A 25,367-nucleotide genomic window follows, 5' to 3' on the forward strand; every position below is an offset into this window, starting at 1 on the left:
CAAACCGGTCAGGGCTTGACTGGTTTCTTGATTTAGTAATATACATTGTTAAACCAAGAGCGTTTGACTGAAAAGTGATTTAATAATACACATTATTAAAGGTTTGAACAATGTTGTGCTTGTTTAGATTTACATTTTCTCCTTATATTTTTTAATTTTTATATTTTTATTGATTTCAGAGAGGAAGGTAGAGGGAGAGAGAGATAAAAACATCAATGATGAAAATCATTGATTGGCTGCCTCCTGAGCATGTGCCCTGACAGGGAATTGAACCGTGACCTCCTGGTTCAAAGGTCAACGCTCAACCACTGAGCCACGCCAGCTGGGCTATATTTTTTTCTTTTAAAAAATTTAAATTAGTCCCTGGCCAGGTGGCTCAGTTGGTTAGAGCGTCATCCAGAAACACAAGCAGACTATTATTTCCCCATTGAATGTGTTTAGTATCCCTGTCAAAAATCTGTTGATAATAGATGTATAAGTTTATTTATGGACTCTCAGTTTTATTCCTTTGTTCTATATGCCAGTTCTAACTTGTCTTGTTGACTGTAGCTTTGCAATAAGTTTTGAAATCAGGAAGTGGGAATCCTCTCACTTTATTCTTCTTTTCCAAGATTGTTTTAGCTGTTGTGGGTCCCTTAAATTTCCATATAAATTTTAGGATTAATATGTCAATTTCTGCAAAAAGGGAAAGTAGGATTTTGATTTTCATTGTGTTAAATCTGTAGAACAAAGTGGGAAATATTGTCATCTTAACAATACCTGTGAGCACAGGATGTTTTTCTATTTATTTAGGTGTTCTTGAATTTACTTGAGTATTGTTTCATAGTTTTCTGTGTACAAGTTCTTCACCTCTTTGGTTAGATATTTTTCCTAGGTATGTTACTCATTTAGATGCTGTTGTAAGTGGAATTATTTTCTTAATATCCTTTTTAGGGTATTCATTGCTGGTGTATAGAGATAAAACTGACTTTTGAGTGTTGATCTTATATCCTGCAACTTTAACTCTACTTGTTTATTAGTAGCTTTCTTGTAAACTGTTTGTAACTACTTTTATCATTTGCAAATGGAAATCATTTTATTTCTTCCTTTTCAATTGGTATGCTTTTTATTTTCTTGTCTAATTGTTCTGACTAGAACTTGTAGGAAAGTGTTAAATAGCAGTGGTGAGCCCTGGCTGGCAGCTCAGTGGTTAGAGAGTCAGCTGGTGCACCAAAGGATCGTGGGTTTGATTTCTGGTCAAGGACATGTATCTGGGTTGCCAGTTCGATCCCTGGCCCAGGTCCTGGGAGGCAACCAATCAGTGTGTCTTTTTCACATCAATGTTTCTCTCTCTCTCTCCCTCTCCCTTCCCCTCCCTGCCTCTCTCCTTCCCTCCCTCCCTTCCATCTCTCCCCCTCTCCTTCTCTTTCTTTCCCTCCTTTGCTTCCCTTCAACCTTCCTAAAAATCAATGGAAAAGCCGAAACCGGTTTGGCTCAGTGGATAGAGCGTCGGCCTGCGGACTGAAGGGTCCTGGGTTCGATTCCGGTCAAGGGCATGTAACTGGGTTGCGGGCACATCCCCAGTGGGAGATGTGCAGGAGGCAGCTGATTGATGTTTCTAACTCTCTATCTCTCTCCCTTCCTCTCTGTAAAAAATCAATACAATATATTTAAAAAAAAAATCAATGGAAAAAATATACTCGGATGATGATTAACCTAAAAAAAACAGTGGTGAGAGAAGGCATCCTTGTTTTGTTCCTGATCTTAGGAGAAAAACTTTCACCATTGAGTATGATGTTAACTGTGGATCTCTTAATAAATATCCTCTATAATGTTAAAGTTCCCTTTTATTTATAGTTTTGGAGTGCTTCTATCATGAAAAAGTTTTGGGTTTTGTCAGATACTTTGCAACAGTAGAGATGCCCCCCCCCTTTTAATATATTTTTATTGATTTCAAAGAGGAAGGGAGAGGGAGAGAGAGAAACATCAATGATTAGAGAGAATCATTGATCGGCTGCCTCCTGCATGCCCCCTACTGGGGATTGAGCCCGCACCCGGGCATGTGCCCTTGACTGGAATCAAAACCGGGACCTTTCAGTTTACAGGCCAACATTCTATCCACTGAGCCAAACCAGCTAGGGCGAGACGCGCGCCCCCCCCCGCCTCCTTCATATATATATGTATTGATTTCAGAGAAGAAGGGAGAGGGAGAGATAGAAACATTAATGGTGAGAGAGAATCATTGATTAGCTGCCTCCTGCATGCCCACTACTGGGGATCAAGCCTGCAACCCAGGGGTGTGCCCTTGAATGGAATCGAACCTGGGACCCTTCACTTCGTAAGCTGACACTCTATCCACTGAGCCAAACCAACTAGGACACTAGCAGTCTATTTTTGCATATCTTTAGCAATCCATGTGTTTGACTTAAACTAAATGTACCTGTGGATTAGGTCCTATAATTAAAATTTACATACCAAAATATTAAAATCATAGTGGTGAGTTCTTCTATCCCATATACTGAAAGAGTTATAATGAAGTTGTTTTGAGACATATTTTCAGTTTATATATATACCATACTTACTAAAACCAGTGATTGATATTAAAGGTGATTATAGCATCTTTATGCAGATTTTAGGCAGGACAGATTTTTTTTGTTTTGTTCCTTTTTATGTACTTGAGGTAGTTTTGTGTCTGAAAATAGAGAGATATTTAGTTGCTTCCCAAGACTCTTGAATCTTGATTTACCAGGTTTGTCTATTTTGTGAACGTGTGTGTGTGTGTTTTTAATTGATTTTAGAGAGAGAGGAAGGGGCAGGGATAGAGAGATAGAAACATCAATGAGAGAGAAACATCTGTAAGGCAGCCTCCTGCACAACCCCATCTGGGCATTGAGCCCAGAACCCAAGTATGTACCCTGACCAGGAATCAACCTGGTGATCTCTTGGTTCATGGGTCAACGCTCAAGCACTGAGCGATACTGGCCACGCTGTATATTTCTATTTTGAAATGATTTTTTAGGAGGATGATGTTAACAGATATACAGTGTTTCTTTTTTAAATAAGAAATATATATTGGAGATTGGTCACCATTAGTATTTATAATATTAGAAAAGTTTAATCCTTTAACATTGAGTCAAATGTGAAGAAAAAGCAGAATTGTTTTCTCTTCTAATGATAAGAAAACAAGTTTTGGAGGGATAAAAGAAATTTCAGAGGAACTGATGTGTCTTTTTTTTTTTTTAATATATTTTATTTATTTTTTACAGAGAGGAAGAGAGAGGGACAGAGAGTTAGAAACATTGATGAGAGAGAAACATCGATCAGCTGCCTCCTGCACACTCCCAACTGGGGATGTGCCTGCAACCAAGGTACATGCCCCCAACCAGAATCGAACCTGGGACCCTCCAGTCCCCAGGCCGACGCTCTATCCACTGAGCCAAGCCAGCCAGGGCTGATGTGTCTTTTTTATGTCATATTTTTGAGTACTGAATGTGGTTTGTATCTTACAGAATGGAGATGTATGCATTTCAATTCTTCATCCCCCCGTAGATGACCCACAGAGTGGTGAACTGCCCTCTGAAAGGTGGAATCCTACTCAGAATGTCAGGTAAGGGGTTGATAAGAAATAATCTGGTTTTTAGGTGTTTCTTAAGTTTGGATATTATTTTTTAAGTACAAAATAATCCTTTTATATTTGGTTATTTTGTCTCCTGCTAGAGGTTTAAGTAGCATGTATGCATCATTTTGAAGAGTTGTATTTATGGAACAATATATTCTGCACATGTTACTCCTTTCTCTATGTTTGCCTTGGGAGAAATTTTCTAGTGTGAATTCTTCCTCTTACTTTATTGTAAGTTTCATCTGCGTCTTGGATCTCATGATTTTCATGTTTGTATTGATTGTTTCTTTATTCTAGGATTCTTATTACTTTTTGCAGAAAGGTCTTACTGTTTCCAAACTGAAAATTTACTTAACATGCTACTTAAAAATTTTTTTAAAAAAAGATTTTGTATTGATTTTTGGAGAGAGGAAGAAAGAAGGAAAGGCAAGGGGGGGGGGGAGAGGGAGAGAGAGAGAGAGTGAGAGTGAGAGAGAGAGAGAGAGAGAGAGAGAGAGAGAGAGAGAGAGAGCGCAATGAATGTGAGAACCAAACATCAATCAGCTGCTTTCTGCACATCCCCTATTTGGGATCAAGCCCCACAACCTAGGCATGTGCCCTGACGGGAAATCAAACCGGCAATCTTTTAGTGCATGAGACAACACCCAATCAACTGAGCCATACTGGCCAGGCTACATGCTACCTTTAAAAGAGCTTCCATTATCCATTGTTTTATATATAGGATGTTCCAAAAAACTGTATACACACACTGAGTAATTGTAAAGGCAGTGTTTGTTAAAACACATTTCAAAAGTGAGCTCTCAATTGTGCATTTTTTGGGGACACCTTGTATATGTGGATGTGTCTTAAGATTTGGAAGGCTTGTATATTTCTTGTGATTTCCTTTATTGATTAATCTATTGACCCATCTATCTAGATATTTATTTATTTTTTAAAAAATATATTTTATTGACTTTTTACAGAGAGGGAGAGAGATAGAGAGTTAGAAACATCGATGAGAGAGAAACAACGATCAGCTGCCTCCTGCACATCTCCCACTGGGGATGTGCCCGCAACCCAGGTACATGCCCTTGACCGGAATCGAACCTGGGACCTTTCAGTTCCCAGATCGACGCTCTATCCACTGAGCCAAACCGGTTTCGGCTAGATAGATAGATATTTAATCATCTGTTCTTTTTGTTTTGTTTTGTTTTCCTCACTGGAGGAGATTTTTTTTTATTGACTTTAGAGAGGATGAAAGGGAGGGGCGGGGGGAGAAGAGAGAGAGAAACATCGATGTGAGAGAGCCAAATCAGTTGGTTGCCACCCCAACTTGCCCCAGTAAGGGCGAGGAACCTGCAACCCAGGTACGTGCCCTTGGCCAGAATCGAACCCCTGACCCTTTGGTTCAAGGGCCAACACTCTAACCACTTAGCAGCACGTGCCGCACTGTCAGTCTTTTTTTTAAAAAACTTTAATTCAGATATAATTTCCATACTATTCAATACTTTGATTTTAAGTGTATAGTTCGTAGGTTTTTAATATACTCACAGCATTGTACAACCATTACCACAATCACTGTTAGAACATTTTCATCACCATTAAACTTATACGTGTCATTTATACTTTTTATTATCCTTCAACTCCATCCCACCCTTCCACCTAGGAAACACCAGTCTGCCTCCTGTCTCTATGAATTTGCCTATTCTGTACATTTCATATGAATGGAATCTTACAATATGTAGTATTTTGTGTCTGGCTTCTTGAACTTAGCTGAACATTTTCAATGTTCATCTTCATTATGGCATGTATTATATTTCATTCCTTTTTACGGCTGAGTAATATTCCATTAAGTGCTTATATCACAATTTGTTTATCCATTAATTACTCAATGAACATTCGGGTTATTTCTTTGGCTATTATGAATAAGCTGCTATGAACACTGTGTACATGTACATGCTTTTGTTTCCTTGGGTATATACCTGGGAATGAAATTGCTGGGTCATATGGTTACTCAATATTTAACTTTTTGAGGAACTGCCAGCCTGTTTTTCAGTGTGGCTGCACTAAGCAGTACATCCCCACCAAGGAGTATGAGAATACCAATTTCTCCAGGGCTTTATTAACACTTATTATCTGTGTTTTTAAAATTATAGTCATTCTAATGGGTGAATGTGGTTTCTCATTGTGGTTTTGTTCTTTTTGTTTTACATAACTTAAAATTTTAGAACAGTTTTAGATTTTCAGAAAAATTGTGGATAAAAGTATAATTTCCAAATGCCCTGCACCTGTCAGTTTTCTTTAATATTAACATCTAACATTAGTATGATTCCAATTATTATAGTGAACTAATATTAATGCATTGTTTTAAGTAAAGTCCATACCCTTTCACATTTCCTTAGTTTTTACCTTACGTCATTTTTCTGCTCCAGAATCCCCGGCAAGATACCATATTATATTAATAAGCATGTCTCTTTAGGCAACTGTGGCAGTTTCTTAAGACTTTCCCTTTTTTTTTTAAATGACCTTGACAATTTTGAGGAGTACTGATCAAGTATTTCGTTCCCCAGTTGGTATTTTTCTTTTGCTTTTCTGGTTATTAGACTGGATAGTGAATAGGGGGAAGAAAATCAGGAAGGTAAAGTACAGTTGAAAGTGTCTGAGGGGGATCCTGGAACCATGCAGTTAAGCTTTAGGAGAATCAAAAGCTCTACTGTACAGGGATTGTCACCTCTAACCTTTGCATTGGTCAGCTGTACATTTTCTTTGTCATATCAAGGGTGCATACTGTCAACATTTTTTATCACTGTTAATTCTAACATAACACTCATGACTGAGACTATTTTTAGGGTTTCTCCACTGTAACTCCTTTCCCCCTTCCATTCTGTACTCCTTGGAAGGAAGTACAGCCCACACTTTAAGGAGTGGGGAATTATATCTTCTATTCTAGATCTAGAGGCTGAGATACCTGCATAAATTATTTTCAGTTCTTCTGCAATAAGATTAATCTATGCTCCCCATTTACCTGTTAATTAAATCATGTTGTTACTCATTTTTATTTATCTGAAAGCTAGTAACTTGATTAGGATCTCCACTTTTGTCAAAAGCAAAGAATTGAGAGCTTTCTGATTTGCACCAGGATTTCCTACCCAGTTCTTTTTTTTTTTTTTTTAAATATATTTTATTGATTTTTTACAGAGAGGAAGGGAGAAAGATAGAGAGTTAGAAACATCGATGAGAGAGAAACATTGATTAGCTGCCTCTTGCACATCTCCCACTGGGGATGTGCCCGCAACCCAGGTACATGCCCTTGACCGGAATCGAACCTGGGACCCTTCAGTCCGCAGGCCGACGCTCTATCCACTGAGCCAAACCGGTTTTGGCAAGTTCTTAGTGAGTTATTTCCCATTTTCTGGGACATGTATACCAAAAGATTCATGTGTTCAAGACACATTAAATAACTATTGATTATGCTCATTACTCATTCATCTAGGTACCTTGTTCAATCCAATATACTTAGAAAGGGTTGAGAAAAGAAATATATAGCATGGGGCAAAAATAAGTTCATAGTTGTGACTGCACGAAACTCAGTTTATTCTTGCATTATTATTATTTTCCATATGAACAATTGTAAATCTACTTGTGCCACCTCCTGTATTTTAATCTGATACCCTCCTTCCTACAGTGTGTTCTCAGTGATATGTCCATCAGCAGCAGCAGCTTTAGGGCTTACACAGAAAGAACTGTTATATTTGTTAGTTGCTTTACCAGCATTAAAAACTTTTTGTAGTATGTGGCCCATTAAACTATCTCATTTTCTGTCATAACAGATTTCTTTGCCACAATGTCCTCTTTAAATTATTCTCCCGTCTTCAAAACATGTAATGAGGGCTGAGTTTGAAATAGTGTATATGAATCAAGTAAATTTAGGTTTTTAAGAATGAACCCTTTCTATCTCTCTCACATGCTGCTTGGAGGGGTATGTGTATACATTGGGAGAAAAATGCCAGTGTTCAATTCTGCAAAATTCTAAACTTTTCCTGCTAAGTTTCCAGGAAGACCCATAAGCCCTAATTACTGTGTTGTGTGTGCTAGGACCAGGTTTCTGCCCTCCCAGCCAGAGTACTTGTGGTGACATGGTAACAGAGAAAGGACAGACCCATCTCATTGACTACTGTCTTTCTTGAAAAGGGACAAATACAATATTACCCATTGGGTCATAGATGTCTAATTATGATTTTCTGTCTCAAATGCTCCTATAGTTTTGTGTTTGTTTTTTTTTTAAATATATTTTATTGATTTTTTACAGAGAGGAAGGGAGAGGGACAGAGAGTTAGAAACATCGATAAGAGAGAAACATCGATCAGCTGCCTCTTGCATGCCCCCTACTGGGGATGTGCCTGCAACCAAGGTACATGCCCTTGAGTGGAATCGAACCTGGGACCCTGAGTCCGCAGGCTGATGCTCTATCCACTGAGCCAAACCGGTTAGGGCTATAGTTTTGTTTTTAAAACATTTTAGTGCTATAGAACTTTACAACTTGCTTTTTGCTGTGTGTGTGTGTGTGTGTGTGTGTGTGTGTGTGTGTGTGTGTGAGTGTGTGAGATTAGTTGGCCTTCATGTTCTCTGGGTGTTTTTGTTTACAAATTTATTTTTTATCCAAAAGAAGATAGCCAGTGATATTATCTCTAACAAAGATACTGAAGCAGGCAAAAGGATCTGTAACATGAACCTGAAGACGGTCTAGAGTGCTTTTGCCTATCCTTTTGTCAGTACTTCTTTCTCTTCTTAGCATTTTTCTATTTTCCAAAAAATTTTACCATCATCCCTTATTCTGGCTTAAGCAGGGGTGGAGGGAGCACATTTTTCCTAGGAATATCCTTAATTCTGTGAACTGTGGTGGTGGTTATGGGAATTGTTTAGTAAGTGGAAAACACTTTAAAACTCTATATCCAAAATTCTTACTGGTTTAGGTCTGTTCTGTGTTGTAACACATGTTAAAACACCCCACTGGATTTGGGCAACCAGACCTGTTCCTCTATACCCAGTTAGTGAATGGCAGTGGTGTTTTTCTTTATGGGAACTAAGAGTCTGGGGATGGGCCCTCATAGTCTATTCGGCTAATCCAAGAAATTTATGTCCAGGTGCCACAGATTGTCTAAATGGACAAATGCAACTCTGTGTTACTCAAAACCAGAGCTTCACGTGGAACCATGAATTTATATGGACATAATGAGACTAAAAAGGAGTGTATGCTGTTTTCCTGATTCCTGTTTTCCTGATTCCCCCCCCTTCGTTCCTGATCTGCAGGAAACCAATCCCTCCAATGGGCTTTGAGTAACCTCTTCATTGGGGGTAGTTTAATTATTTGTTCTTTCTTTCCCTTTCACCTATTGTTAACCCTCTCCCCTCCTGTCTTTTTTCTTCTGAAAAGAGAAATGAATAAAGATTTTAAAATATTAACTGAAAATAATAATAAAAAATGACAACAAAGAACATAGTTTGTACATTCTGCCAGTATGGTCTTAGCACTTTAGTTTTCCCATTCTATAAAAATAGGATTAATAGTACTTACCTTGCAGAGTTTATCATGCTAGAGGTATAGTGTAATGCCCTGTGTTGAATTATTTTGTTATAAGTGGGCATTTTAAACTATGTATGACATTTTCTCCAAGCCTTTTCCAGTCGTGGTACATAGAAAAAGGAAGTGATAGGTCTGACCCACCCAACTGATGAGGGAATCAGTATAGGTATAATTAACTTGCAACTCATCCACAACATACTGGTTTGGAAACTTTGAATGTTTTGCATCAGTAATCTTTGAGAGAGAAAAAAATCTCAATTCTGCTTTGTTCTATATTGGCCTTTATATTAGGCTGGCTCTCACCACTTGCTAACAAAGATGGCCACCTGCTCTATACTTTCCATATTCTGTTACTAAACCAACAAGAATAAAAATTCTTTGTTATTAGGTTAGAAAAATGAGTTCCCACCAGGGTTCTGATTGTCCCAGCTTAGGTCGCATGCATATCCCTAAACCCATCCTCATGACAAGATGATGGAATCCTTTGGCCAGCACTTGGTGGCATGTCTACTGCTGTGGGTATAAGTAGGTTGTTTGTATGAACGTGTAGCATGATGGTGGATTCTCTATACAAAACAAAACGACAAAATAAAAAGATTGTGCTTTCCAGATGAAGGGAGGAAAGTGTGCTGGGTTAACTATTATCACAATCCACTGTGGTACCTAATGCTTCTGAAAGCTTCGTGGATTTCAGTTTAGGAGTACATGGTAGTAAAAGTGGGCTTGTTTTGGTACAAATGGATGATTCACCATTTTTAAAAATTATGTTACCCTGTATAGTATTTTTAAAAATATATATTTTATTTTTTCAGAGTGGAGGGGAGAGAAATAGTTAGAAACATTGATGAGAGAGAAACATTGATCAGCTGCCTCTTGCACACTCCCTACTGAGATGTGCCCGTAACCAAGGTACATGCCCTTGACCAGAATCGAACCTGGAACCCTTCAGTCCGCAGGCCAAAGCTTTATCCACCGAGCCAAACTGGTTAGGGCCCAGTATAGTATTTTAATAATATACACAAGATGTTATAAAAACCAACTTGGTGAAACTAAGTTAATTAATATGATTCATCTAGATATACAGCTGTTTAAACTTCTTTAGTATTAAAAATTCAGTTCCTCAATTGCACAAGATATCTTTCAAAATGCTCAGTGGCCACATGTGGCTAGTGGTTATATTGCATAACAGATTATACATTTCCACCATCATTGAAAGTTGTAAGTATACAGTGCTGATCTAGACCATTAAAACCTTTTTTCCCCGTTTATTACCATACTTTGTCCTTATCCTGCTTATACTAGTATAACACTAGAGGTCCGGTGCACGAATTCATGCACCAGTGGGGTCCCTTGGCCTGGCCTGCAGGATGGGGCCAAAACTGGCTCTCCAACATCCCCCAAGGGGTCCTGGATTGCGAGAGGGCACAGGCCAGGCCGAGGGACCCCACTGGTGCACCATCAGGGCTGGGGAGGAATGCAGGTGGTTGGCCAGCTGGGCAGGGACCACGGAAGGCTCCAGGGCATATCCGGCCCATCTCACTTAGTCCCAATCAGCCAGACCACAGCAGCAAGCTAACCTACTAGTTGGAGCATCTGTCCCCAGTGGTGGGTGCATGTCGTAGTGAACAGTTGAGCGGCCTTAACATATCATTAGCATATTATGCTTTGATTGGTTGAACGGACTGGACACTTAGCATATTAGGCTTTTATTATATAGGATTAGAGGGCTGATGCACAAAGATTCGTGCAAAAATGGGCCTTCCCCTGGCTGCCAGCACTGCCTTCGCTCCGGCCCGGAGCCGCCTTTCTGCCTTCCTGCCTTCCTGCACTGCCCAGAAGCCCAGAGCAGCTGGGGCAGTGCAGAACGCCCCTGGCTGCTCGGTGCCTGCATATGCAAATTAACCCAACATCTTTGTTAGATTAATTTGCATAACCACTCTAGATTGGCTGGTGGGCATTGTGAAGGTATGGTCAATTTGCATCTTTCTCTTTTATTAGTGTAGATGTTTTGAGTGTTTTCTTCTGAAGCAACCCTTATGTAATTTTCTACTTACACTTTTGCTTTTAGGATGTTATGTGAATCCATTTTCCATTATTGGCAGTGATGAGTTTCTTTGAATCTTTTAAATGTAATTATTGGAGAAAACTATAAGGATCTTGGCAGGAAAGGCAAGGAGTTATTTCTAACCTAATAGAAAGGTGTGTGTGTGAGAGATAAATGGATTTTAACTAGATGGGAACTTTTTCTTTGAAAGTGCCTTTGTCATAATTTTGTATAATCACGTAACAGAAACTCTTTGCCCTTTTTAGGAAAAGGTTTCATCAAATCAAACATCTAATTGCCTGGTCCCCTCTCTTTATTTTTTGCTTGGGGCCAGGAGCAAAAGGCTATTTTGCAACAACACAATGTATAACCTCGCACCAATGAGAAAAGGTAGAGAAATTTAATTTTTTTCTCCCATTTTTCTCCTTTTGTACATGCACGTAGCTGGTAGGGGAAAAAAGCCTGGGAATAGTCTGGAATATTTTTGGAGCCTACTCTGCTCTTTTGGTTATTTTATCTAACTGAAACTGTATTCCCCATGACTGATTAAGGTGTCTAGTTTTTATCTGTGGATAAAAATTGCCTGTTTATATCTCCCACAAGCTATATAAGCCCTGGGAATTCAGGGATGACATCTAACTTGCTCACTATCATACAGCCAACATCTGGTGCTTCTGGCACATAGTAGGTGCTTAGTAAAACTTTTTGAATAAAGATTTCTGTTAAGAGACTAGTTCTTTTTCCTGCATTGTCCTGCTTATCTGCCTTTCTTCCCTTAAAAATATGGAAAAGAAATACATTTCTGTGTAATACTGGGGTTTGTTTTTTTTAGATCTTATAAACAGCCACGATTAGATTGGATGTATGAAGTAGCATCATTTTTTTTTCCTCCCATGAAAACATTGTCTTGAAGCTAAATGTTTTTTGTCTTTCTTTTTCTTATGGCACTTAACTTGTAATTTCTGAAACAAACTTGGGAAAATTTCTAAAATCTAAAATGTTATTTGAAAAGCTTCCAGACCTGTACTTTTTGCAGATTGGAGTATGTAGCCAGTTGGGACAGTCTTCTACAGTTTTATGCCCTGCAGCAGGATCTCATGCTAGGCTCACATATTTCCTCTGCTTTTATCTCCTAGTTAGCCTAACCAGCTGAGTACTGAAAACAAAATTTTATGATACTCTATTTCCATTTCCCTAAGGCCTCAAATATTGTAGCCTTCAATTTTAAAAAATACTTTTGAATCCTATGAATATGAGTATTTGCAGCTGATTCTTTTTTTTTTTCTTTCCTGTTTCTAGGACTATCCTGTTAAGTGTAATCTCATTGCTTAATGAGCCCAACACCTTCTCCCCAGCCAATGTGGATGCTTCAGTTATGTTCAGGAAATGGAGGGACAGTAAAGGAAAAGACAAAGAATATGCTGAAATCATTAGGTAAGGTGCTTTGTTTTTGATCATTCAAGTCTTTACTTAGAACCAAAGTAATATCCTAGAACCAGAGGTTTAAATTGAATTTCATTGTGTACTCCATTTCTCTCAATTAGATTGTTTGGGAAGAGATTTGTGCTTGAGACTAATGAGTTTGGCTTTTTGGAGAACACATACTACAAGATAATGTTGTAGCAGATGGGATTTCCTGGGAACCAGAGCTTCTAGGTTCTGAGCCAGTCAAGTTTGCAAACTTTCCCTTGTAATCATTTTAGGGATGATTGCATTATTTTGGACTTTTAAGTGTAGCAAGCACTCAGTGTATTCCAATCATTCCAGGTTATTTTGTTTTCAAATTTTTTATTAATGAAGCCCTATTGTTCTTCTGGGCATGATCATTATCAGCAACATTAGTATATGGTCTAACACAGGGGTGGGCAAACTTTTTGACTCGAGGACCACAATGGGTTCTTGGACCGGAGGGCCAGAACAAAAGCATGGATGGAGTGTTTGTGTGAACTAATATAAATTCAAAGTAAACATCATTACATAAAAGGGTACGGGCTTTTATTTCAATAGTTTTATTCATTTCAAACGGGCGGATCCAGCCCGCGGGCGTAGTTTGCCCACGGCTGGTCTAACAGAACCTTAGAATAAGAATCAGGAGGCTTGGGATCTACTCCTAGCACCTCTCATGTGACCTTTTATCAGTTAACTTTTTGCTGTTTAGTTTTTCTATGTAAAAGGGAAAAAAAGTAGAAGGTATTAAGTTCTTGATCATTTCCTGAGTAGGACGTAAGGTTTTCATAACTACCCAAGATTGGTACTTGAATTGAAATAAATCTAATTCCCCTGAATACAACTGCATTTTTATATTTAGTAAGTTTATACAAACTCTAGTAAGAACTAGAATTTAGAGAGTCCCTCTCTATAAATCTAGTCAACCTAATACAAACGAGTTAGATCATTTAACAAATACTAGATAGTGGTAAGTAGGATAATGTGAAGGAGTGATGAGATGGTTGCTTTAAATTGGGTTGTCAGAACAAGCCTCCTGTAAGGTGATAAATATTTAAGTTCATATCTGAGTGACAAGAAGTATACCATGTGATATTAAAAACAAACATGCAGAAAAGGGCATGTCATTTGATAGCTGAATAATGTAGATTAGTGGTTGTTTTCTGCCACTGGAAACACTAAAGAACGCCCCCCCCCCCCCACGCCCCAATCCATAATCATTAATGAGATTACAGGGATGGATAGAATGTAGACACCTGTGTTTTGTTTTTATCAGCCACCTAGGTGACTGGTATACACCAGAGATTGAAGATAATTAGTATAAATAGTAAGGGCCTATAGAAACTTACAGGAGCAGGAGTGGATTGAGGATTTAAAGATGGGAATGCTTCATTAAAAACAGCGTTGAAGGCTGATGTTCAAGGAAAGGACGGATTTAGTAAGTGAAGAATCCAGAGGTATTTGTATTCTTCCTGTTTCTTACTTTGAGTTTCTTTATGTCATTCTTATATTCTTTCAACATATTTTATGCACCAGCATTGTGTCAGTTACACTGCTAGGTCATTAAGCTGTAGTCTTTCTCCCTGGGGAGCTCACTTTACTTAGCAAACAAATGAGTGCAACTATAGAAGCTTAAACAAGATACACTGGAAGGAATATATAATACTATGGAGTTCCTAGAAGATAATGCCTCATAAATAAGAATTTTCCAGTAAAAGGGCAAAGAAAAAGCCTCTTCGGGGAGAGAAACATGTATGCTAAAACAGGTGTGTAACAGCATGGCATGTCAAGAGAATTGTAAGTAGCTTTACATTGCTTGAATATAAATTCTGATTTAGGAAATTAAGAGGCATCAATCAGGTCTTAAAAGACATTGATGTACCCTAGCCTATTTGGCTCAGTGGATTGAGCATCGGCCTACAGGCTTACGGGTCCCGGGTTCAATTCCAGTCTGGGGCACATGCCCAGGTTGTGAGCTCAATTCCCAGTGGTGGGTGTGTGCAAGGCAGCCAATCAATGATTCTCTCTCACCCTCTCCCTTCCTCTCTGAAATCAATAAAAATATATTTTAAAATAAAAAGACATTGACATGAGACAACTAGGAGAAAAAATACCTGAGAAAATTGCTGGATGACCAATATTTAAGATTTGCTTTTCTAAAGGTCATTGTGTCCTTCAAAATGGTACCTGAGAGGGTGACCACTTTTGGGGTGATAGAGGCTTTCAGATGCTTTCAGGCAGGCACTAAAAGTTTAGAAACCTGAGTTATAAGGAATCTTATTTAGAAACACCAATTACAAATCCATCTTCAAGACAGAGACTTATATAACTACCCTATTCCCTTCAGAAAACAGGTTTCAGCCACGAAAGCCGAAGCAGAAAAGGATGGAGTGAAAGTCCCCACGACCCTGGCGGAATATTGCATCAAAACTAAAGTGCCTTCCAATGACAACAGCTCAGATTTGCTTTATGACGACTTGTACGACGATGACATTGATGATGAAGATGAGGAGGAGGAAGATGCCGACTGTTATGATGATGATGATTCTGGGAACGAGGAGTCGTGACCTGCTCCTTCAAAGCCCCTGTACTGCCCTGCCATCTCAGGCCAAAGGGAGGGGAGCAAGTGGGGACCTAGCAGTGGCCCCTCAGCAAAAACCTATCACAGGGGGTGGGGAAAACAAACATGGCTCCTGCTGACTCCCCTTGTGGATCTCAGTTTGCTCCTTTTTATGGACCTCTTAATGGAGAGAAGGTAATCCTCCACAGAATGTCCGAATTCTTGCATTCTTTACCCTTCCATCACTGTATTGATTTTTTCCCCCCTTTAAACCCAAACCCTTGCCTCACTTCGTCTCTACAAAGTGTTCACAGCAAAACACGTTTGGTCTGTTTTTAGATTCTTGAAGAATTAAATAGTCTTTCATCAAGATGTTTAATGTGTTTAAAGCTGGGAACCCATTGGGAGTTCACAAGTGCTGCATATACTGGGTAGCAAAAGAAAATGGAAACAACCCCCACAAAAATCCCATAAGACAAACTTTTAAAAATTGTTGCCAAGGTTTAGCTGCTCCATTTACATTAGTGTGTGTGCATTTGTTCAGCCCCACGTTGGTGAATTTTGTTTCTTTCCAGTTCTTAAGTCTGGGTACAGTGGGCATCAGGGACTCTGTGCTAAGACTGATGAAATGTGTTCCTAGGGCAGAGAGCCCCGTCAGCCTCCAGGAAATCATCCTAACACAGAGGTCTCAGCTGTTCTGAGGAAAGAAATCAGATTTTGGTTTTTGAAATTGATTGGGATCTAAAGCCTGAAATAAATATTCATACTTTACATAGAACTGAGCACTTGATTGCTATTTATTTTAAAGGCAGAGTTGTTCTTCCCCCACCAGGGAGTTGGGGGAGAGAGTGGGGATTAGCGTGTGTGTGGAGTCTTGGTGATGGCAACAAAGGTTACAAATCACTATGCCAATTTTGGTTGATGCTGCGGGGGGGGGGGGGGGGGGGGGGGGTGTCAAAACTACTGGTGACCACTGTTGGGGGAGAGAACATCTGTTTTATTTATTTGACAAGGCCTTTCTGTCAAAGACAGACTCTCACCATGAGGATATATTTTTTAAGTAGCCAGTTTTAATTACTCAGTATTACTACTAAGTGCATGTGTTACAATTTTGGTTTTCATTGAGCTAGTGATAACTGTGGATAAATGTGAGACAAGAGTGACCAGTTACCTTTCCTCATTGGCTATAACCTGGACTTTGCTCTTCTTTCAATGTTCTGTCTGGCTGTGGAGTGCAAGAAGTTGTGCATGGAGCTTGCCTTGGGTTTCTTTAGACTCTTCCGCCCAGGGAGTTGGCTGCAGGCAGTTTGGGTGATGCTAGAGATCTTCCTTCTGTGCAATGCTGCAGCTTTGATTCCCCTGGTCTCAATCATGTGTTACTTCAATCAATTCTGAGATCCATCAGCCTTCACCAACCAGGGACTTCAGAACTTGGCGGTGATTTTTGTTTCTTATGGGAGTGGGTCAGTTCATACGAGGGCAGTGCTCTTTCAGTGGGGAAAATTGTTAATGTAAAATCCCAGGTTTTGGAAGGAAAATACAGCAAAGACTGACTATAATCCTACTTCAGATCCCTGTGCACTAGTGTCAACTCCTTTTCTTCAGAGCTTAGCTCAGAAAGAACAAAAGGGTTGATGAGGGATGAGGTAGGATAGATAGATCCTAGGACAGAATAGGTGATGCTTACTTCCTTAGCTCCTCCTTCCTTTCTGATCTCAGGGTTTTCATTCGCTCTTCAAACTCTCCAAAACGTGCTAATTCCCAGCAACCCTCTCTGGCCTCTAAAGTTCGGTCTAGTATTAAGTGAAAACGTTTAACGTGTTAGGGTTCAATTGGGACAATATTGAGCCTGCTCCCAGAATCTGTCCAATTTCCATGGGGCCAGGACTACTTGCACCTTGAATCTAGTGACTCAGATTCAGTAAATAGCAGCTCTTTGAGATAAAGCATGGACTGCAAACTCCTAAGAAGGATGTTGAAACTGTTTTAGCTCCTCACACTTAAGTCATGCTTCCAAATAACCTGCAAATCTAATGGAGCCCAGTCTCTCATGATGCTGATTACCCACTACCCTCTCACCAAACCTTCCCCCACGTTTACAGCTGGTAGCTTGGTCTTACTCTATTAGAGCCCTATAATTAAGCTTCCCCCCGCCCCCCCGCCCCCTTACTGCTAAAGCATTTCTTTCCCAGGGCACACCAGGCGTGTTGGCAATGTGGGAGGTGCTATGCTGTTCAGCCTGGTCCCATTAGGCCCTGTTGGCCTGTTGCACGTTGACTCAGGGAGCCAGAGAGCCAGGTGGAGGTAGTACCTCTCTAGCCCTTTGGGGTGTTAATATTGAGGGCTGGGTTTGCCTCTGATAGAGTACAATCAGAAGACTGGAGAGTGGTGATTTGCTAGCAGGTAGACATTCTGATAGCTCACAGTGACTTGTAAAACCCAGATGCTGGTTCCAGAGCTCTGTCTTGAGAACACATCCTGTGGCAAAAGAAAACTTGAGCTTACCGTAACTTCTTTTTAGGAGTGGAGATCTCAGGCTAGACCCTTGTGAGTACACTTGTGCTGATTTGGTATAATGAGCTCAAAATCCTGCATTTTTAGATTCCTTTGATTCTAGTGGAGGCCTCTCTGGGTGCTCTTCAAGTCTGTTTTTTTTTTGAGGCTGGGTGGAGAAAGTATATCATCATGATTCTGTTGTTGCTTCTCAAAGTCTTCCCCTCTATTTCATATCATTCCAGAGTTCTTTTCTATTAGCCAGACTTTTTCTTTTTTGTAGTCTCTTTTTCCTCTTCCCTGGTAATTATTTGCTTCTTTATTTGCTGGTTTCCTTATTTTTTGGGACATATACGGTAAGAGATTGAAGGGAGAAATGTGTAGTCCTCCACTGAAAATTAACTCCCCCCCCCTCCCATGCTGATAAAAGGTTTACATTTACAAATTCAGATGCAATTTTCAACTATTCTAAAACCAGCAGGTCACACCTGACTTTAATAGTTTTCTTAGCTGAAATTGTAGATGTTTTTCTTCAGTTTAACTTATGAGAAAAGATTATCTGATGCATTTTGTGTTGAACTTCCCTTTAGTGGTTTATTTTGTCTTTTTCTGCCCATCTGTCTACTAATAAAATGTGAAATAAAATATACCTGTATTGCTACTTCCCCATGGGATGACCCTCTTCTTTCTTTTCTTGTGTTAAAATTAAAAGATGGTCTTAGTATCTCCACTGTTCCCTTGCAGATTATGCCTTGGATTCAGCTGAAAAACTAAAATAAAAACCAACTCTTGCTGACCTGTCTTTTATAACATTCTGCTCAGCTCACCTTGCAGACTAAATATCCCCAGTCCTTACCTAGCTTAAAAAAAGGCTATTAAAGACAGCCATTTGTTAACCTTAATTCTGAAATAGGGCACAGTCTGCCAGTACAAGTAGGTCATTGGAAGGGATGGAGAGGTGCTCCACTGCCCTCCTTAGGAGAGGGCGTTTGTTTTCATTGTCAATTATCCCCTGAATCCTGCTGCTAAAAGCAAGGAGCAGGCAGGAGATACCATAGTTTAATGAAAATTCCCATTTAGTTTCAGTTGTGGACCCTTACCTTTTTCTTTCTTTTTGTTGTTGTTAATCCTCACCTGAGGATATTTTCTCCATTGATTTTTAGAGAGAGTGGAAGGGAGGGAGGGAGGACAGAGAGAGAAACATCAACGTGAGAGACACGGTGATTAGTTGCCTCTCCAACACGCGCCCTGACAAGGGCTGGAGACTAAACCTGCAGTCCATGTACATGCCCTTGACTAGTAATTAAACCTGCAACCCTTCAGTGAGCAGGCCGACACTCTAACCATTGGACATGCTGGCCAGGGCCACTTACCTTTTTTTTAAAGCCAGGATCCCAAGCTGTGGATTAACAGCAGAATCTCTGATATGATGAAATGATTTTAGAGGCGAAAGTAGAAAAGGTAAAGACTGCAATCCAGGCACACCACCTTGACTAGAAGCAACACTTATTTTGCCCAGGACCTACTTAACCTATTTTTTTCTTTCTTTTTTTGTTAATCCTCACCCAAGGATATTTTTCCATTAATTTTTAGGGAGAGTGGAAAGGAGAGGGAGAGACAGAGAGAAACGTCGATGTGAGAGAGACACATCAATTTAGCTGCCTCCTACATGCAGCCCAACCAGGGCCAGGGAACATAAAACCAAGATGCGTGCCCTGACTGGAATCGAACTCAGTACCCTCAGCCTGCTGGCTGACGCTCTATCCACTGCGCCAAACCAGACAGGGTGCACTTACCTATTTCCTACCACCCTGACTCCCTAGTCACATGTTCCACCACAGCCGTGACTGTCAATCAAGATTGTGTTTGGCTGATGAAAAGCAAAGGTTTAGCTGTTTAAACTTATTCTCTCACTGGCCTAGAACTGTGGTTGCAATTATTACCTTTGCTCCTTTGGAAGAGAAATTACCCTGCCCAGCTGTTCCTGCTGACAGGCCCTACAAGAGGCTGCCTATCCCATAAGTCTGTTATGAAGCTGCAAGAAAAGCCAAGTAAACCGGTAAATACTGCCTGTGCCTTGTCAGTAACATTTGCTGTCTTTTTAGCCGAATCATTTACGTTCTCCCTGGATGCTATTCGGGGCCAAGGCGAGAGAAGGGCCCAGCAAAGAGTACAAATTTAAACCCTCAACCTGTTGCTAAGAAGACTGTGACCACGTGAGCTCTGCTTCAGCCCTATGAAGTCCAAGGGTCCCTGGAACTATAAGGAGAGGCCTTGGCCCTAAACTATCCTTCAGTCACACCACACAGAGACACTGCATGCTCTCAGAACTTTATTAGGTGGACTTTGGGCAAAAGAGAAAACCCTGAAGCAGTCGCCCACCTGGTTCAGGGCAACTGGGAGAGAGGAGCCTTTGCATGGAGACGTGCTCTCGTGGAGCATTATCTGATTTTTTAAAAGGGAGCTGACTGGCTGAACATCTCTGAGCACAAATTCAGATTATCATTAAAATGGTCAGCCAGAGGAAGGCAAGTCCCTGGGGACAAGGGCAGGCCAGAAGCAGATATCCCTGCTCTATATGAAAACAAACAGGTGCCACTTTCATGTTGAGCAGGGGGGATATCTCTGCTATTCCCAGATCAAGATTTGGCGGGAGAGGAACATGACAAATGATAATAGGACAAGTTTCTCAAATAGACGGATAAAGTGATTACACAAGGAAGAAAAAACTCTAATGGTTTATAAGGGGGTGTAAGTCGTGATTCTTCATTGGTACCTGATCCCATTACCCAAATGCCTTAAACCAGCCCTTCCAGGCACTGTCCCTCGCAGCCTCCTGGCAGGGGGGCTATGTGGGAGGTAGGAGGGGAGAGGGGTCTTATTTTGCTACAGCCAAAAGGAGCTTGAGTGGGGAAAACAGACCTGACGAGTAGTAGCTATTCCCCCCTCTCTCCTAAGACTTCTGTCACATTTACAAATACATACATAAATACATTACATACAATAGCGAGTCTGGGAGGTAGGCTCCCCACAGAGGCTCGGCTGACACAGTTACACGTCTCGAATTCTAGGAAAGGTAGCTGGGCTCCCAGAAATGGGCTCCATGTGGTGTCTCCTGCCCAGGGTAAGCCCTGCCCCAGCCCACCCCTCTCTTCAGGGTTCAGTTTGTCCAGTACGGAGAGTTGCCGTAGGCAGGTTTGGAGGCTTGTGACTTGGGCTGCAGGGAGCTGGGCTGGCTGCGCTGACCCGAGCCACTCTGAGGAGGAGAGAAGGCTGTCAAGGCTGGAGCAGAACACCCAACCCAGGGCAGGGTGGCCCATCACTGGCTCACCTGAGCATCCTGCGGAAGATGGTGGTGTAACAGCTGTGAGTGAGGCTGCTGGTGGGCAGGCAGGATGTGCAAGAATGGTGGGGGTGCATAACCAGGAGCTGCTCCAGGGGCCAGGGGCCCAGTGGAACCCAAGGCCGAGGGCAGGCTGAACGGTGGAGGGGTCCCTGCATGAAATCCCTGCTTATCAAAAGTCTGTAGGGCAAAGAGACAACAGTGAGAACCATCTTGGGTTACATCCCTCACAAACCTGCACACCCATTTGTTCCTCCCTCACCTGAGTCTTATTGTAGACAGAACCAGTCATATCAGGTAGGCCAGTGGTGCTCGAAGAGACGGACACTCCTAGGAGGAAAAGCAGGTGTTCCCACAGCAGTTGGTCCCAACTCCAGCCTCCCCCACCTCCAGGGGCATTCTGGGATAGCCTTGTGTGAGGAGGAGTCAGGGAGGAGACAATTATTCTAGGCCTCAGTCCTGGAAAGGAGGGACAGACGCTACCTTTGCCAGGCCCAGAACCTGCAGACTTGTTTTGTGCCTGTGATGATCCACCATAGCCACCCTTGGTGTAGTCTCCCGCTGCTGTCCCCTGGGTCAGGTCGTCATAACCTAGCATGGCAGGGCGCAAGAGGCATGTGTGAGCGAGGCAAGCCTGTCCCACCATGTCTCAGTGCTGGGAGCACCTCTCACCTGTGCTGTAGCTGTGCGGGCCATAACCACTGGCCTGCTGGAAGGGGGTCGGGGGAGTGCTGAGGTTCACACCATGCTGCTTGGCTGAGGCCGGTGGAACCTGGTGGGGCAAGCAAGAGAGGCATTAGAGAAACAGGGCAGGGGGGAGAGGTCAGGTACCCCTGGGTTAGCATAAAGCAGCAGGTGGCAAAATCACAAGGGACCTGTGTTAGTACAACACATGTTGGATCTAAAAACCAGTAGGAGCCCTACCTGGTTTGGCTCAGTGGATAGAGCATCGACCTGTGGACTGAAGGGTCCCAGGTTTGATTCCGGCCAAGGGCACATGCCTGGGCTGCAGGCTCGATACCCCAGTAAGGGGTGTGCAAGAGGCAGCCAATCAATGGTTCTCTCTCATCATTGATGGTTCTATCTCTCTCTCCCTCTCCCTTCCTCTCTGAAATCATTAAAAAACAAAAACAAAAAAAACCGCCTAAATAATAAATAAAAACCAGTAGGAAAGCAACCTCGTCTCCAGCCCAAAACATTCCTGGAGATTCTAAGTGGGGTCATGTCCCTCACTCCCTACAGCTGGAATTAAAACCCCCACAAATACTCACAAACATGGTGGGCCCATATTGGAAGGCACTGGGCACGCCTGTGTAGTAGGGAAGGCCAGTGTAGCTATAGCCAGGTGGCAGCGCAGGATTCAGAAAGGGCTGTTGGGGGGTGTGGTGGGCCTGGGATTGGCTCTGCTGTGCTTGAGCCAGTGTGGTGGGAGGTGCAGGGGATGCAGAGTCACCTCGACCAAACTTTGCGACATCACCTAGGAGAAAAGGAAAACTGATTCTAGTCACCGCCCTGAGCCAACCAGGAAAAACAGCCAGGCTGTCTTCTGCCCCAGGAATGGGTCTGGCTGACAGCTCACCAAGGGAAGCTAGCAGGTGTCTCTTCGCCCTTCTATTTCCAGACACCTGGGATTAGCTACAGGCCAGTATGATGTACACTCCCTTTCACCACCCCATCCCCTGAACAGACTGACCTGAATATGGGTTATTAGCAAGGCTTCCATCTCGGCTGGCAAGGGCTGTGGGTGTAGCAAAGGGAATTCCATAATAATCCTAGGAGAGATCAGGGAGGCTCAATAAACAGACTGGCCACACCCCCTCCCTGGAGACCAGGCCCAGCAGGCAGCACAGGCACTCTATGTGATGCCACATCCTGGAACATGGTAGACCTGAAGGATGGCACATGCACATGCACTAAGTCGATGGTGCCTGTTGGAGTTGTACAAAGTAGCAGCCACAAAGCACAAAGCACGCAGATACAATGACCAATCCCTCAGCTTTCCACGGGCAGAGCCATTGGAGGCCCAATCTCACACAGCCATTTACACTGCAGATGGACACAGATGGATGCCATAGGCAGAACCAATTCTGCTGGCATTTCCTATGTGAGACTATAGAACAGGTGACTAGACAGTAGAAACCTAAAAAGGAGTCAGCAGGAGAGGAGGTGCTCAAAGGGTTTAACGGGTCAGGGCAGCAACGCCAGGTAGGTAAAAGGACAAGCAGGACCCCAGGTAAGGTTTTGAACTTGTCTCTCACCCAGTCTCCCCTGGCAACACTAACACCCCACAGGAATCAGGGATACCAAGAGAGCAAAACACAGCGGAGCTCTGGAAAAGGGGAGGCCTGCCTCGACCCTTACTACCCAGGGCTTTGCAGTCCCAGACATCCACACCCTCTGAACCAAGAAAAACCCTCCTGCTTTCCTCGTGGGCCTGGTTTCCAGGTAGCTTCTAGGAAACCTGTAGCATCCTCAGCTCAGGCTCCCAGAAGGCAGGGCTAGGAGAGCACAGAGCTAGGAGGACTGGAGACCGGCCTAGAGAAAGCCCAGGAGGGGGCGCTCTTTCACAGAAGAAAAGAAAATCCAAAGGCGGGAATAAAAAAGTGCCAGAGGCTAAGGAACGACCAAAGGGAAAAATGAAAGCTGTATCTCAACACATAGACCCAGGGGTGATGTCTTCTAAGGCACAAAATGATAAAGGGGATACAAAGCAAATGGCTCTCAGGACTGGGATTCCAATGAGCCACTCCTGGGGGTCCAAGCAGGACCCACATGCAGACTCACTCAGGACCACCTTTTGCATTCCATCTCTGATGCCCTGGGGCTCCTGGGCAAGATTGCTGTGAGATTTCATGAGTATCGGGGACCAGGGCCACTTCCGGTTTCCCCACACAGCCCTAAGGCTCAGGCATACCCAATGACCCTAAGTTCTATTGACCACCCTAGAAACCTGCCATCATGTTTTCAACATCCTTTCTCTGGGGATGTGGGCAACAGCTAGAGAGTCCAGAGGCCCCTGGACAGCATTGTTAATGAGCTGCTGGTTTGCACAGGTGGGGAAGAGTGGCCCAGCTACCAGCCTCTGCCTCTGGAAATACTTCATCAGATGGATACAAGAGTTCCAGCCACTGGGCATGGAAGGTGAAAGCGACACCTGCAGCTCCCAGAGCTTTCTGTGTCCAGTGTGTGTGTCTGTGTGTGTGTGTGTGTGTGTGTGTGTGTGAAAGCAACACCAATGGGGAGGAGTCTGAGGAAAGACACCTCATTGGGGAGAGAAAACCTCTTCCTCAGGGAATCGGAAGTACCATATCCAGTGGAGGGGATACCAGTGTCCAAACAGCTATTTACTTCCCAACAGTGTGACAGGTAGATGCCCTGTGCTGCTGAAAATTATCAAGAATCTAGGACACAGGAGTCTGAGAAACCAGACCAAGAAAGGAGTGGTAGTGCAGGAGCCTGCAGGCTGTCCCTCCACAGCTCTCCTCCACTGCAGTCCTGTTCACCTGGCCATCCCAGGGAAGGCCCAGTGCCTCATCCTTGGAGCAAGGCTCAGCATAAAGAAGCAGTCCTGGCCTCAGAGTGAGGCTGCAACAACCAGGAAGACTCTGGGGCCAGCATTCTTGCAAAGAGCAATGGCAGGCCGGACCCAGAGGGTCCTTAACGTCTGTCAGCTCCAGCCACTCACTCAGCTAGGGACAGAAGAGCAAGGTGCCATCACAGCATCATCAATGGCCACTTCAGAAGCCAAAGACACTGAATGGCACTTTGAAGGAGAAGATTATAAAAAGTCTAGGGACAGGCAAACAACTCCATGTCTTGTGTCTTCCCTTTTTTTTTTTTTTTTTTTTTTTAAAAGGGAGTGAGGTAAAAGAAGAGAATTTGGTGGGGGCACTGCCAACTCCCAAGTCCCAATGGTCTTTAAGTTCCCTGGGGATGAGCAAAGGACAGTCATATGCCCAAGCTATAGCTGCACCAGGTACAACTACCAAATGGAAGCAAGTTCCTTAGCTTTAGGCTGAGTATCCTGAGAGCCAGGCAGGGTGGCAATCAAGGCAGAGAGAAGAAGAACCTGTAGAAGAGCCTCACCCTCCCGGCCATAGCCCACTCACCACTGGCAGCCGTGACTGCAGCATCTGGAGCTCATCATAGCCATAGATCTGTGTGAGGACATAAAGGGTGTTAAGGATGACACATGATCCCCTGGGAAGCCCAGGCCCATGTGGGGGCCTGAGCAAGATGGAGGACAGGACACACTCAGGAAGAGGACCAGGATGAGCTGCTGGGAGAAGGCACCTTGCCTTGATGGGAGCCAAGGCTGGC

General features: G+C 42.7%; 2 protein-coding genes across 3 annotated transcripts in view; one reads left to right on the top strand and one right to left on the bottom strand.

The window, feature by feature from the left end:
* UBE2R2 (ubiquitin conjugating enzyme E2 R2) overlaps window positions 1-18,369 on the top strand; it is an 84,920-nt gene extending 66,551 nt beyond the window's left edge. The window contains exons 3-5 of the mRNA XM_081103652.1: window positions 3,489-3,586; window positions 12,505-12,639; window positions 14,999-18,369. Coding sequence (XP_080959778.1) covers window positions 3,489-3,586; window positions 12,505-12,639; window positions 14,999-15,218 — 453 coding nt within the window. The 3' untranslated portion in view covers window positions 15,219-18,369. The remainder of the gene's footprint in view (window positions 1-3,488; window positions 3,587-12,504; window positions 12,640-14,998) is intronic.
* Window positions 18,370-20,019: 1,650 nt separating this feature from the next.
* The window catches only part of UBAP2 (ubiquitin associated protein 2), a 101,759-nt gene continuing 96,411 nt past the window's right edge, over window positions 20,020-25,367 (bottom strand). For both annotated transcript variants that reach the window (XM_081103651.1, XM_081103650.1), the window contains 8 exons: window positions 25,157-25,204; window positions 22,741-22,819; window positions 22,319-22,524; window positions 21,720-21,819; window positions 21,531-21,638; window positions 21,310-21,377; window positions 21,036-21,227; window positions 20,020-20,960 (listed from right to left, as the gene is read on the bottom strand). In XM_081103651.1, coding sequence (XP_080959777.1) covers window positions 20,865-20,960; window positions 21,036-21,227; window positions 21,310-21,377; window positions 21,531-21,638; window positions 21,720-21,819; window positions 22,319-22,524; window positions 22,741-22,819; window positions 25,157-25,204 — 897 coding nt within the window. In that variant the 3' untranslated portion in view covers window positions 20,020-20,864. The remainder of the gene's footprint in view (window positions 20,961-21,035; window positions 21,228-21,309; window positions 21,378-21,530; window positions 21,639-21,719; window positions 21,820-22,318; window positions 22,525-22,740; window positions 22,820-25,156; window positions 25,205-25,367) is intronic.

The sequence above is a fragment of the Myotis nattereri genome, assembly GCF_964212035.1.
Source record: "Myotis nattereri genome assembly, chromosome: 12".
NCBI lineage: Eukaryota > Metazoa > Chordata > Mammalia > Chiroptera > Vespertilionidae > Myotis > Myotis nattereri.